The following is a 15,094-nucleotide window of genomic DNA, read 5'->3' as shown; positions in this document are numbered from 1 at the left end:
AAAAAAAAAAAAAAAAAAAAAAAGATAAGACTTGCAGCAGATGAAATGTGTTTCATATGATTTGATTTACTCAGGAAAAAAAATATGCTGACATTATTTTGAACAGATTTTTTTAATGTTACACATTGAGCAAAGAAGCAGCTCTCAGCCAATATGGAAGATACTGAATTATTCACGATATAGCACGTGAATTATTTCCCAAAGGGAGCGTTGCAAATGACAGTGTGGCAGCTATGAGATGATGGATCTCAGATACACATCTACTTAGAATTCCTCAGTGCTTGCAGAGGTCTTTGGCAGGCAGGATGCATTCCTTCACAAATGGGGTTTGTGAGGACAGAGGAGAAGAGTGCTATCACTGAATTGTCACCCAAAAATTCACTTGAATGCAATATCTGTTTGGAAATCACTTTCTGAGGCTGTGCATTTATTGCGAGCTGTCAGAAATGAAGATGCTATCGTGGAGAGGAGATATTAAAGGAGAGGTTTTCCTTGTTATGTGAAAGCTTGTATGTTGTTTTGGCAGCTTTTCACAACACAGATAGAGATATTGTAAGCCCACACAGATTACTGTTGGTTTTGAATGTTTTTTCTGCAGATGTGACAAATGCTGTGTTAGGATTTTCCACCACTGTTTATAAGATGATTTCATACTCTACTAATAAATAGTTATCTACAGAGTAACCGAGACTTCCTTTTGGGTCTTGAGTCATTCTACAGTGCGTCACCTTGTATTAGCTTGTTCTGTCCTTAAACCCATAGATCTGTGTCTGGACAGGTATGTGTGCATTTTTCTATGTTATGGCGTGCCAGGCATGCACTCTTTTGCGTCACACGTCACATTAATTTTTACTTTTCCATGCAAGATACCATTTATCAATGTCACACTTTAAATTGAGCAAGATGCGTCCTTTACTACAGAACTACTTTTTTCCTGTGGATGTGATAGAACGTTTTTTCCTTATTTATAGGCACAACTAGCATTGCCAAAAGTATGGCTGCTTTATTATATTTTTTATACCATACTTTTAAAATGATAGAATAGGTCATTTTAACAAAAATGTATTTTTCTACTTCATATTTTTAACCCATGGCTGCACAAATGAAATCAACCGGCCACCATTCTGTGTTTAGTGACTCTTTCTTTAAATGTGTGCAGGTTGTCAAAAGAAAAAAAAAAGAATGGACTGGAAAGATTTTTTTATATTTCTCAATGTCACAGTGTCTAAAAGTATTTGGGCTCACCTTCAGCAAGTCGAGTATATTAGGTGAATATCCATGAACACTGACTACAGCGCTGACAATGTAACTCTGTAACGATGCTGTCAAGAGAACATTCCCATTAGTACATCAGTGTGAAAACACGTGCAATGCCACATACCCATGCTATCAAAAAAAAAAAGCAACAGTAATCTCACTGACTTTCACTAATCTTAGTCTGGTCTGCTTCTTAAATTCAGTAAAAATGAGTAGAAACGTTATGAATGATGAGAATATGAGTCAGTGGGAATGACCATTTTCACAAGAAAGCAACGCAAACTGTACTGTATAGAATTAAGCTCTGATGAGAGCATCAGAACTATTTCTGAAACTAATTATATTTGTGTTAAACACTTTCAGATTCTTACTTTAGTTAGTACAGCACAGGAAATGACTCAAACTGCCTCCCAGTCTAAATATTCAGTTACATTTTCAGTGTTCAACACATCCCAGTTCCCTAGCTAATTCCTGACCCCTGACCTCCTCTGTGATGTAACTTCCGTTCTGTTTGTTATTTTCCGTGATGTTATATCCTGTTTCTATATTTTCTTAGACCACAGGAAGCAGAGCGAGCTTTGTTGCATCCCCAGGGGCATTCTTCAATCAGAGCCATCTCCAGGCTCAGACTCTGCCCACGTCTCATTTTCTCTTTTCCCTTTCTCTTTTTCACCCTTTCTTCCTCTACTCTTTTTTTCTCTTATAGTCACACACCCTCATCCTCTAACAATCATACATTCTCCAGCTGCTCTTATAGTTGCTCTGCAAACATCTTTTATAGATCGGCTTGGCACATTTTACAGCCATCTCACTTCATCTTTCACAATGCTAATGGAAATTTGTAGCCAGCAGGTGTGATTGAGTGAGTCATCAGTTTTATGGAAAATTCACTGGAAACAAACAAAGCATAACCAAAACGGACAGCAATTGGTGTATTAAACATTTAAAGTGATAGAAAGGTTTTTTGTTTTTTTTGCCTTGAATTATGGAGTTCAGTCATAACTGGACAATTATAACTAGACACAGTAGGTCTGTCAAACTTTGGATTTCTCCACATGTCGATGCAGTGTACATGGGGCTGTAGTAAGTAGTAAGAAGTAATCTACAAATATTAGCATTACCAGCTAACTAGCTCACCACCTAACTACCTACAGTAGTAGGGGTAGGGAACGTTTAAAGTACAGTAACCTATCTGTTAAGCTAAATTTAGCTGAACTAGCTATCTAGCTACAGCTAAATTCTGTTAGCAATAATTGTCACTTCAGCTGAAAACATCAGCTCCGACTCGCTGGAAATAGGGAGCCTGTTTTTGTCTATTTTTGTCTGAAATTAACGTTCCAAGAATTTCAAGTTGTGAACCGCACATGTATTGTGCATGGAAAGTAATCAGACTACATATTCCTTATACTAATTCTGTTGAAGGTAGCTAGACTAGATCAGAGTAACCATAAGAACTACAGTGACAGACAGACATCTATTCTGTTTCGCCCCGTTGGGACCCAGGAGTTAGTTATCCAACCAATTCACCAGGTCCAATGATCCAGTGCCAGGCAGACAGAGAGCTCCCACCAAGGCACCACAGACAGGGAGCCAAACAAATTAGACACGACCTCGGAGTACAAGGCAGGGGTCCTTTTCTTTTGGACAAAGAGGAAGTGAAAAAGAAGAGAGATTCCACACAGGCATGCAACCAGAGCTGATTCTCATTACCACTCCACCAAAATAGTTGTGAAATCTGGCTCTGCTGCTTAATCCACTGTTACTCCAGAGTCTTTACACATTTACTGTATGTATCTAATGCTTGTAAGCAAGCCACAATACACATTATGTAATCCTGATTTAATGCCTCTAATATGCATAATAACACAGATCTTTGCACTGTGGCTTCATAGATGAAATGAGCTAACATAAACGTATGTTGTTTAGGAAACTGACTTGAGAAAGTGTGTCTTCTTCTCACAGGTTCATTCTTTTTCTTCCAAATCAATAGGCACAATATGTGGTTGCCGCCTCCTCCTCCTCCTCCTCTTCCTCCTCCTCCTATCAGGTCTGTTACCATAGCAACCTAATGAAGGCTAAGGAGGCCATTTAAAAGTATAAGGGCTGAAAATATCGACTGTGGGAAGCTTCGGGCTAACGGCTAGCAACTGCAATCAATTGGACAAGCCTTCAAACGCTGTTTGTCTCTTGCCTTAGGTTTGGTGTTGATTTGGTGGGAAGGAGTCCGCACAAGTATGGTCAGCTTTATTGCAAAAGAAAAAGGAAGAATCAAGGAGTCAGACCCTAGAAAAGTTGGCTCTAGTCCAAGTAGTACAAACTCATCTGCCCCACTCTTGGGTCACCCTATATCCAGCTACTGCCTGGCTGCCTGCCAGTACCTCTGTGTTTTCCCACCTCACCTTCCAGTGCCAGAGTATTGTCAGGAAGTTTGAGGGGAGAGGTTTCTTCTTTTGGAGGCGTCTTTGGAACCAAAGAACATTGCAGACTGGCTTAAAGTTTTGATGGGTAAATCCTTTATTGCTGCACTCTCACCAAAGAAAGCAAACAGTTCGTTGGTGGGTAATCAGCCTAGTTAAACAAACACTGTGGCCTGAGTGATGAATTCTTATTAAATGGCTTGAATTGTCGTAGGGTTTTCCTGTTGGGACAGGAAGAGAGAGAACAGAGGTATGTCTCTTAGGGCCCAGTAGGATGTTGGCAGACACAGTCATCATCCATTCATTAGCATTTCTTTCTTATTTTAATTTCTATTTTTGAGCTTGTCTTTGTGTCCTTCTTTGTCTCACCTCCCCACTCCCATCTCTATTGTTCCTGCTGTCCATTGTTCTGGAGACTCAACCTGCTGCCCTGCACTAAGAACAATCAAGTGTGCAGATGTTTCTTACAAAAGAAAGAAAATACTCACCCTTCCCCTTTCCTGGAAAACTTTCTCTGTCTTTTCTTTCTGATTTACTCTCCACAATCCAAAACCATTTCTTTATGGTTGCACATCACAGTCCCTTTGTGTGGTTAGCATTCATATTATTCAGGGGTTTTATCCCAAACCGCTTTGGTTTTCCATTGCAGATTTAGCATCACCACTCGTATTTCCATTAAGAACTATTTGAAATACGCAGAGAGATGACCCAGATCGAGGAAAGGTTAGTTACTGTTTAATAAGTGCCATATGTATGCATATTGATCACATATGCGCATGTATTGACCTCAACGCTTTGATGCTGAGGCACAACCAGACAAAACAGACACACAATAAATTATAAATTAGCAAAGTACTAGTTATGCAAAGTACTTCAGGAATGTGGGATTTCCTATGTGAAGCACTGTACTTACACTCAGTTTAAAACCTTTTGGTTATATAGTAAATATATATAATATAAACATTTAGTTTGCCATTGACTTGCTAAATCTTTTCTGTGTGTGTCCATCTAATAGAAACACAGAAACCTTTTCCACAGTTTGAGCAGACCGCAGCACAGCTGGAGTTCACAAGGTTTGCTGAGGAATCCTTGAATCCAGCTAGGGGGCCAGGGGCCGGTCCTAGTTTACAGACAGCATGGAGGGCCCACTTGCTGTGCTCCAATGTTACTTCAGAGAGAGAGTGAGACAGGAATTGTATGAAAGATCCTTCAGTAAAGGGGCTGGAACATCCAGAGAGTTCACCACATATAAGTGGATCTTTCAGAACATAGTCAAAATTTTCAAGTTTGTTATCTGCAAGGTTGCCCTTAACTGGTCAAAATGTAAGAGTGACCTTTTATTCTTAGAGTTTCTTCCATGTGATAGAAAAAAATACTCTCAGACCATGGTAGATTTATCCATATGTGCCTTTATCTCATCACTCATTGTCTATTGTAACACATTCCTCACTTAGTATGTATGCTTTTGATCATCCGGAGATAATCCAGAATGGGGCCGCATGGCTACTCGCTGAGTTAAATAGTCTCACATTACTCCAAGTCTTAGATTTCTGCACTCGTGCCTTGTTGAGTAAATGATCGAGTATAAAATTCTCACACTCACATACTAAGCATTGCACGGTCAGGCCCTTGCATATGTGGCTAAATGAGGAAGCTGTACTTCTCAGCTGCATTTAAAAGACCCTTTTAACAGAACTTGTGAAAATAAAAAGTTTGGATTCAGCCCCTGAATTGGGAGGAAGCTTTAGGTTTTTCTGAAGTTGTTTGAGATGGCACTCTTTTCTTAGTTTTCTCAGTTCATTGTTTATACAACACAGACATCCATGGAGTGCTTCTACTAGTTTTCTCCATCTGAGATTCCTTCTCCTCAGGAATCTGCTGCAGCTGGACCGTAAGCCCCTTTTCACCCTCTGCCACAGCTGAGTAGTTTGTGCATTAGTTGTGATCTGTCAGGGGGGATGTGCAGTTTACTACAGGAGGGTTGTTCGTCTACTGCTAACTCTTAATGAAAAAGAGCAGAGTGTTTTTTTTTTTGGTTGAGCAAATGTTAATATTATGGTAAAGACGTAACCTTTGAGGTGCCCTAGTGACCTGGGTTTAAGACGAAAACCATGAGCTGTGGCGTCCCAAGATTAGGCAAAGTTGCATGTTGTACTTGTATTTCCCCATTTCCTTTCACCACCTATCATCAAAATTAGCTAAGTCTATCAAATGTTCTGATAAACAGATGTAACTTTGAAAAAAAAAACGTTTCATAATGCAGCCAGAAGACAAGTAAAGGTGTTTGCTTTTTTATTGGAACATAAAGGTGCAAAAGATTGTCCACCTCTTTTATTCAATATTTGATTGCCTGGATGGTTATGACATTTTAGTATAATTACTGTAATATGTTCTGTTTATTGCCAGAGATAATGTTAGTGTTTCTCCACAATAGGAGACAATAAACATTGTGTCCTGTTCACAAACAGGATTATGTTACCTGTTCCAATGGTACGTAAGAGTTTTCTCTTCCTGTTTGTACTTTAAACCAGTCTGACTGGACAATCACAGAGACTTACACTGAATCAGGTGGCACACATTGTGAAAGGCTGTAAAAATCCAAGTCTAATACAGTTGTGGTTATGGTTGTTATCATAATAAAAGGTTGGTTCAAATGCATGCAGTGAAGACTGCTGTAATGTTCACCATTGGCTTCTTGCTACTCACCTCACATACCTGCACCCACACAACCCCCTATACACCTACACACACATGGACACGCTCATCCTGCATTCACTGATTCTGTGTATTTGACTGTGAGTAGTGTGTGTGTGTGTAAGTGTACCCATGCACTCTCAGCCAGACAGCTCATCAATGGCCGTGGGATATTGCTGAACGTTACTATGGTAACTGCAGTGAAATCACTTCGTAAGAGAGAGAGTTGTTCATGTGTAGGATGAAATAAAACTGGGGTTGAAGAATATGGAAATGTGGTATAGGAAAGACGTAAGAGGAAGACAGGAGTTTATGAACGGGGTAGTAAAAAGATGGAAAGATCTGATGAAAGTAAAAGTGGATCTGATAAAGGAGTAACAAGGTGAAGGGTAAGAAAGAAGAAATGTACTGGAGAGAATAAAAAGTACAGTGTATGCATAAGTTGAAAAAAGGTTTAAAATACTCATCGTGCTCCACATCTCCTCTTCCTCTCTCCCTGTCTCCTCACCTCTCACCTATCGGCACACGAGAGCCGCCTCATAAATGTATTCATACAGCATTAACACAATCACGGTCTTCACAGCCTTTCATCGTGGAGAGGCTGTGTGTTTTACATAGAAATCATTTTGTCCACAGAGGAAGTGGCTGGAAAATATCAGCAGCTTAACTGGTGAGTGTGTATGTGTGTGTGTGTGTGAAGTGGTCAGGTTGTCATAATCTGAATGCAAATCCGAGCCATGGAGCCAGCTCTGCCAAGGTTCTATCACCACGCGCCTCCGTCCATCCACACGATTGATATGAATGATAATTCATTTGGTCGGAGTGATTTGAGGCTGAATCCGAATGGTTCTGCGGTTGGCCTAAGGAGAGCAAATGTGACGGGGTGAGAGACGGGAGCAGCTGAAGCTTCTGAACGCTTCAAATAAACCGTTTTGTACCAAATGTCACATTGCACTGCCAAGGTGTTCCTTTTCTGAACTACAGCTGAACTTTGAGGTGGCAGAAGAAACATAATTATGAACATAAAGGCACACAAATGAGTAAACCTTTTTTAAATAACCTCATTAGCTAAATGAGCAGCAGTAGGTGTTCCTCCACTGCTAATGTCTTTTCTTTCTCGAGCTACTACTACATGGATTGCCATGAGATTTTGTATAGAGTGTGCACCCCGTGTACTAGGCTCGGCCCAAGGTTCGAGTCTGACCTTTGGCCCTTTGCTGCATGTCATTCTCTCTCGCCCCAATAAAAATGTCTTTGCTAATGTTAGCATGCTAATGTGCTAAGCAAAACTGGTGAATATGAATTTGTACTGTAAATGTAAATCATAATTTCCAGAAGAACAGCAGTTTTCAGAGTTTTCAGCCTGTTAGATAAATGGTAAGAAAAGGAGTGAGCTACAGTATCTCCTCCTGCGCAGGAGCTGATTGATGTGGGTCAGAGTAGCCGTCAAAGAAATTAATTTGTGAACCATCTGACACTCCTGTTATCCCTGGCCTGTTATGTTTAGGTATACCACCCCCAGCCCAACTGTGAGAAAGCAGCTTTCCAACACTATCGTCCATTCTGAACAGTACAGGTCCAGCAGCCTTGAGAGGCACAGAAATGATTTCCATCTCTCGCCAGTGCCTACTTGTTTTAATGTCAGCTGCTGTCAATCAACATACGCAAGCACTTGTTCTCTTTTCAACACTCACACACACGCATCTGTGACCATGTTTCTGCCTTTCTTTGACTACTTGTATCCCCTTATCTTCTAATTATAACAAAGAGCAGACCACATACAGACATGCAGCTGAAAAAAATCTGTGTCACCACACAAGTGGGCTACCAGCAGCATCCTCTTTCGGCTGTGTGTGTCTGTGTGTGTGTGTGTGTGTGTGTGTGTGTGTGTGTGTGTGTACAGACTGGAAATAGAGTCATAACTGGTGACAGGACACAGTGGGTCAGTAATTAAGGCTTTATGAGTGTGTGTGTGTGTGTTATAGCAGTGGACAGGGTCATGGCTATGGATTCCATTAGTGGAGAGCCTGGTGACAGACTGAAGTGTAATCCCTCTGAGGGTCAGTTGTTGTAGCATACCCTTAAACAGTAGTCGCTGCAGTAATTGGCGTAAAGTTGCGCAGATTCACCTGCCATTATAGGACAGAGGACAATCTAAACATTAACACTATTTGTCCCAAAACGAACTCACCCAAACATTTCTTATGTTGTTTTTAACTACAACTTTAAAAGCTTAAAACATAAAATCTTTGCCTGTCTTTCATTTAATGTTGAAAATCTTTCTTGTTTGTGCCTTGCAATTTAAAAAAAAAAAAAAACATGAATCATGAATAATGTTGCCCTCAAAGACTCTCACAAAGTGAGTGCGTGCTGATTTTAACTTGAGAAAAAAGGGACTCAAACTAGCAAACATATACTAATGAGATATAACTGTCTACTGTTAAATCATGCTCAGTGTACAGTGTATTGGTGTAGAATGGATTATTGGATAATAACTGGCACTATGAATCACCTGTCTCTGCACTAACTTGATGTTTGGCTGTAGGCAAAGTGGTCAACTTACTGGTTTTTATCATCAGTAATGTAATCATAACAAATACACATGTATTTATGACAGAGGTATTTCTCCCTGAAACTGGGGGGATTAAATGATGCTTTAATTAGGGCTTCTAGATTAGAAATATTTTACTAAATGCAAAAGAAGGAACATAAACAAATAAAACTGAAGATACCAAAAAAAATCCTTTCTTTTAACTATTTTTATTAACTCCAGAATGTTGTAAAGTCTAATATACAAAATGTTGACAACATATTAATGAAATCATTTACAAAATTCACAACATATTTTTATCTAATGAAATATTCAGCTTCAATCCACGTTTGTCTGCCTTTAGCCTTTCAAAAACATTCTCTCCGTGGTCACTAAACTGTTTGCTCTCAGACGTGCTGCACACAGAGGGGAAGCAGCACCTGTATTAAGTGGGCGGTCAGTTGAAACGGCCACAATTTTTATTATAATAGCATAACTATAAGCGTTAGTATAATTTGAACAGGTGAGTCATCTAAAGATATCAGTACAATTGTCATCAACAGGGAAATTAGTGATAGAGACTAAAACAGTTTTTTTAAAAGCAACTTGGAATGCCATGATGATCATGTTCCCCTCAGGATGAATTATAAGAACGTTGGTGATCTCCTGACCTTTAGCACCATCATGTCAAAATATCAGTTTTCCCAATATTTTTTATAACAGAATACCTGCAAAGCTCATGACATTGAATAGAATATATATAAATGTAGACACTGCATATACTGTCTGTTATCTCACCCTCCTAGTTTCAGTATGCTGCTGTAAATGTTAAGCGTTTCTTCCAGTGCTCAGTGTGGCTGTGCAAACAAAAGTCTGTAATAGAAGTAATCAAAGGAGAGTGTCAAAAATTCCCCACATAAAATCATTCATGTGCCACTCAAATGAGTGCTCCCCTCAGTTATGATTGTTATGATTCCCACCCAGACATCAGAGCCATTCTCGTCACTGTGTTTACCAAAGAGAGATAGAAGCTGTTCTGTAGCATTAACCGCCTGGCTGCTTGTTTTACTGTGTTTTAGGGCACGGCTGGAGCTTGGATTTTTCCATCAGGCTCTGAGAGTAGGTAATTCAATGCTGATAAGTTATCACTTCTCAAATATCCTTGCTTACATTGTGAAATTTCGACTCAGTGTTAGCCTTGGTTGAACCTTATTACAGGAGGTCTGTCTTTTTAGTATCTGCCATGATTTGATATGATGTTGGTAGATTAAAAGTCTGTCTTACACTGCAGATGACCTCCCAAGTATGTGAAATAGAAATGGCAGTTGTTTGTCATTTCATAAAGTTTCCTATAGCACAGACGTATTCAAGGACCTTGCTAGGTGGTTTTGAGTACACAAGTGACTCATTTCCTGAGACATGACAGTGAAGGCCAAGGCAAGGCTGACTGCATACTGGTCATAAATACATAAAACTTAAACACATGGTGAAATGACCTCTTATGCTATAGTCATTTCAAACATGTTTTTGTCATGCATTTTTCTTGCATAAAAGCTTACGATAACATGCATGCATATTCTCACATACACAAGGAGAGCATGGTTACTGTATTAACAGCATAATCTCACTCGAGACCAGTAGCAGGCACTTCCTGTTTGTGTTTGTGTCTAAAATGCAGATAAAAAAAAAAAAAAACAGACATAACTCTTCCACTGTGACTTTTTTTTTTTTTCTTGCTGTCATCGTTCCCATGTTTCTATCTGTCTGTCTGTGTATGTATTGGCTATGCCCATAAATAATTATCTATGGAGACACAAAGTGACATAATATACGTTTATTATATATACATATACAAATAAATACAAAAAATGTACTAAAATTATGACATTGTGAAATAACCCATTTATTCAGAATTTTAAAATGAAAATGATCACTATTTTTTCAGCATGTTTCATTTACAGAAAACACTTGTATTTTATTATTTTTCCCAATGCCCAGCTGTTTATTGATTCAGTTTCAAACAAGTGACAGTCACATTTGTCTGTTTGTCTTAATAATTTATTTGGATAGTCTGCCTACAGCAAGTATTTCTCACATTTCAACTGGAGGTTTTATGATACAGTGGTGTTGATGGCAAGTGTAATTTTACACATATGATAATATCGTGTAAATAATGCAACACCTCTTAAATCATTTCCGTTTCTTTCTGCTTCTGCTTTGTGGTTCATACACCAAACACCAGAGCAGTATGTGGTAACGCACCTTAACACACTTGTAATTCATTTGCCAAATAAATGTTTTATTGTTAATATTCTTTTTCTCCAAATTTTCAATTGATATTGCAATTATATTGTTATCATGAATTATTTTATGCGATAACTGAGTAGCGACTCTGATATAGTGACAACAATAGTGATTACAACTGTTTCACTTTGTCTGTAGTTTGTCTGTTTAACAGATACACAGTATATAGTATACGCATAATCCTAACCAGACCTGAACCTTAGTGATGTAATATCAGAAAATGGGTTTATTTGTGAAACAGTTCAACCCCAATAAGATAATAAGATGTTGAAATGTTAGAAATACAATACAAAAGACTGGGGGGCCTAAAATGAACAGTTATTGTATTCTATTTTCTATATCTGATTAATATCTGATATTAATATATTAATATCTTAATATCTATATCTGATGTTATAATGATTGAATTAAACTACTTCTACTACTGGGCTACTACTACTGCTTCATGGAACATTTAATAGTTTCTAGTCAAACAAGTGATTTTAGTAAAAACACAATAAGGTATGTTCATTGAGGTGTTTTTATGACCTTAACGTCAAGGTCATCCTATAATCTCTCACGAATCATCACCAATCACCAGCCGCTCAACATTTCAGCAAGCAAACACTCGCTTTTATGAGCACCACAACTTTTATTGCCAGTAACATGTAGATGATGATTCATCATCGTTACTATTTACATAATTACATAATATTTTATATTTCTCGCTTTACATGAACATTTAAATGGACTGTGCAAACATTGCAAATAGGGATTATAAAGCTTTACTCTCTTCATAAAGATCACCAGCACAAACACTGATACGCCAGTTCCAGGAAGAGAATTAAGAGGTTGTTTCTCAACAGGTTATTAATCTGAATGATGTTTGTTGAGCGGTCCAGCTTTAATATCGTTTGACTGCACCACCCTTTCCTTCCAGTGCGGCTAAGCTGGTTTTAGAGTGTGTGTGTGTGTGTGTGTGTGTGTGTGTGTGTGTGTGTATAGAGAGAGAGAGACAGAGATTTTATAGACTAATTAAACCCATGTTAGGCATATGGCAGTGTGTGTACTCGGAGTACACATCGCCCTTTTCCATGGAAAGTTCCAATGCTTTGTAAAAAGGGAGTGATTTAAGAGAGTTGTGATAAAGGTAAAGTCTGCAAAGTGAGGTTTCTTACATTTTTGGTCTATACTTCAGTGACAGCAGTTGTGTCCCTGGCTTCATCTGGTGGTTATTCAGCTGATTCATACAGCGGAAGTAATCAGCTCTAAAACCAACTGCCTACAGTGGAACCACCAACTCCTTTTCAAAGAAAATTAGAAAAAAGGACACATTTTAATTCAGCAGTTATTTGTTTGGGAGACAGTGATGCACATCATTATTCCAGCAGTATGAGCAGTAAATTTATGTGCAACAGGGGGGAACAAACAGACCACACAATGTCATTTTCAGTGAATGGAGCAGCTTGTTGGGAAGAAGGAAAATTACAAATCGAAGGTGAATTAAATGCGGCACTCACCATTGCATTTAGATGTCTGTCGGCTCAATCTAGCCAGCACGACACGTAATTCCAGTGAGAAACATCAGCTAGTAGGTGTAATAACACTAACTGAGACTACATAGAGTTACCTTTTTCGGATAGTGATAGAGAATTGAACCATGGGTGAGTCATAGGCAGTCGGTGGGCAGAAGTACAGCATCCACCTAACAAAGGTGACATTAGCACTGAAAAAGGTTACAGTAGCATGAATGAAATCCCTGTTTGTCTGCTGGACAGGTAAAGAGCACATTTCCTCATTCTTGCATCACAGTGTGTGTATTTATTATTATTATTATGATTAGACAAGTACTCAACTTGAACATGGTGCTTTTTCCATTTAGGAAACTTCAGCTTTCATCGGTCGCACACTGAAACTTGATATGCAAACTGATCACTTGAGCACTGATCATGGAGCCTGACAAACTTTTGCACTATTAACAGCGTGAGCTGTCTTACTGTCTTATTAAAATGGACAAAATGATTCAACATCAGGGCAGCTCTGGCCATGCTGCTGGATAATTACGCAATTTGGAGCTAAGACTCATGCAGTTTATGGCACAAAAACACCCCGAGTGGGCGAGAAATTGCAAGATGTCATAGTTCTGAAACATGTCTTTTAATTGTACTGAAGGTCTAACTTTTATGCATTCTTTTTTTCATCCCTGTCCTTCAGCTAACGCGGTTGATGTTTGTTTTTACCAATGCCATCCTAAAATCTTCTCACCTTCATCTCTTTCCCAGCTGTGAGCCAAGTGATTGACAGCACCGACAGACATGGGGAAGCAGAACAGCAAGCTCCGTCCTGAAGTGATGCAGGACCTCCTGGAGAGCACTGACTTCACCGAGCATGAAATCCAGGAGTGGTACAAGGGATTCCTGAGGGACTGCCCCAGCGGGAACCTGTCCATGGAGGAGTTTAAGAAGATCTACGGTAACTTCTTCCCCTACGGAGATGCTTCTAAGTTCGCTGAGCATGTCTTTCGCACATTTGATGCTAACGGAGATGGGACAATAGACTTCCGGGAGTTTATCATTGCACTAAGTGTGACGTCACGTGGCAAGCTGGAGCAGAAGCTGAAATGGGCTTTCAGTATGTACGACCTGGACGGAAATGGGTATATCAGCAAAGCTGAGATGCTGGAGATTGTTCAGGTGAGTGTGCACAGAGGCAGACACATGAACACTTAAAAAACAAAAGACCCCAGTCTGACATACAAGAAAACCAAATACAAAAAACAAGACAGAAATTTACACACACACAAACACACACACTAACTCTAACATTAGCCAGGGCAGTGATTGTTAAACACTGTGTTAACAAAAAAAACATCCAACACTGCTTTGTAGTAGGGACATATGGAACTGGATGTGCCTCCATCTAACACAGGATTGAGAAATATATCCTGCAGGACCTCATTTACAGGTTGCATTGAAATGTCAGTACTTAGGAGATGCATTTAGGTATTAAGATTAATTGGAAACGTCCCTTGTCCTGACAATAACAGCAGTTTTGGAAGCAGTCAGGAATTCATTAGCTTTTATCCCTCTTAAATGTTTTTAGTCTCCTCTGGGAGGAAGAAGGATCAATTTTTCATCTGCTCTGCACCTTTCTCCTAAAGCTTAGCCTAAAACAAGTCTGCTATCACACCTACTGTATATGCTGCCTCTGTTAAAGTGTTAAAAGTTGGCTGTATTAAAGGCGCAGTGTATAAGATTTGTTGACAGAAATGGAATCCAATATTCATCAGTATGTGTGATTGTATGTAAGAATTGTTGAAATTAACCTTTTATATATACAGGGGTAGCCACTCCTCTTATTCTCCATGTTTGAACCAATTCACCACAGCAGCCCAGAGTAGGCAAACTTAGTTTGCTGTAGATAGGACATTTAGTATCAGGTCACCATAGTTTCTCCTACATGTTTAGAAGTGTGAGGTGAGTGGTGTTCAGTTGGTTGTAATCTGCAACTTCACTTAGTACCATTAGATCGTACACACTGGACCTTAAGTCTCGTACAGTCATGTCTATATGTGCCTGTTCTATCTAGTACAGGCATTAGCATATTCTGTAAAGCCTACCTGGTTTATTTTATAGTTGCCAAGCAGTCTAATGCTGTGGAGATGAAGAAGGATGTTTTAAACCCCTGACAGTGGTAAAAGCCCTGCATGCTAACCTGTTAGTCCTGAAGGTAATGACGGTAAATGTCAGTTCCCAGCAGGATGTGTGGACAGTCTTACTCACTTGAGAAATGAGAGGTAGAGCTCATTTCCACATTTTGATAGGTTTGAATCTCAGTATAGGTTTTGTGGGCAGTGCAGCAGGACACGTCTCACGCTTAAAAGAGAAAACAACAAGGGAAAATGGGGGGGGGG

At 39.3% G+C, this 15,094-nt stretch overlaps 1 protein-coding gene across 3 annotated transcripts in view; it reads left to right on the top strand.

Annotated features, from left to right (window-relative positions):
- The window catches only part of ncalda (neurocalcin delta a), a 60,963-nt gene that overhangs the window by 34,039 nt on the left and 11,830 nt on the right, over window positions 1-15,094 (top strand). For all 3 annotated transcript variants that reach the window (XM_010752309.3, XM_010752301.3, XM_010752295.3), the window contains one exon: window positions 13,464-13,874. In XM_010752309.3, coding sequence (XP_010750611.1) covers window positions 13,497-13,874 — 378 coding nt within the window. In that variant the 5' untranslated portion in view covers window positions 13,464-13,496. The remainder of the gene's footprint in view (window positions 1-13,463; window positions 13,875-15,094) is intronic.

Source organism: Larimichthys crocea, chromosome XIII (assembly GCF_000972845.2).
Source record: "Larimichthys crocea isolate SSNF chromosome XIII, L_crocea_2.0, whole genome shotgun sequence".
NCBI lineage: Eukaryota > Metazoa > Chordata > Actinopteri > Sciaenidae > Larimichthys > Larimichthys crocea.
The sequence above is the reverse complement of the archived record's forward strand: the minus strand, read 5'-3'. Positions and strand labels throughout refer to the sequence as shown.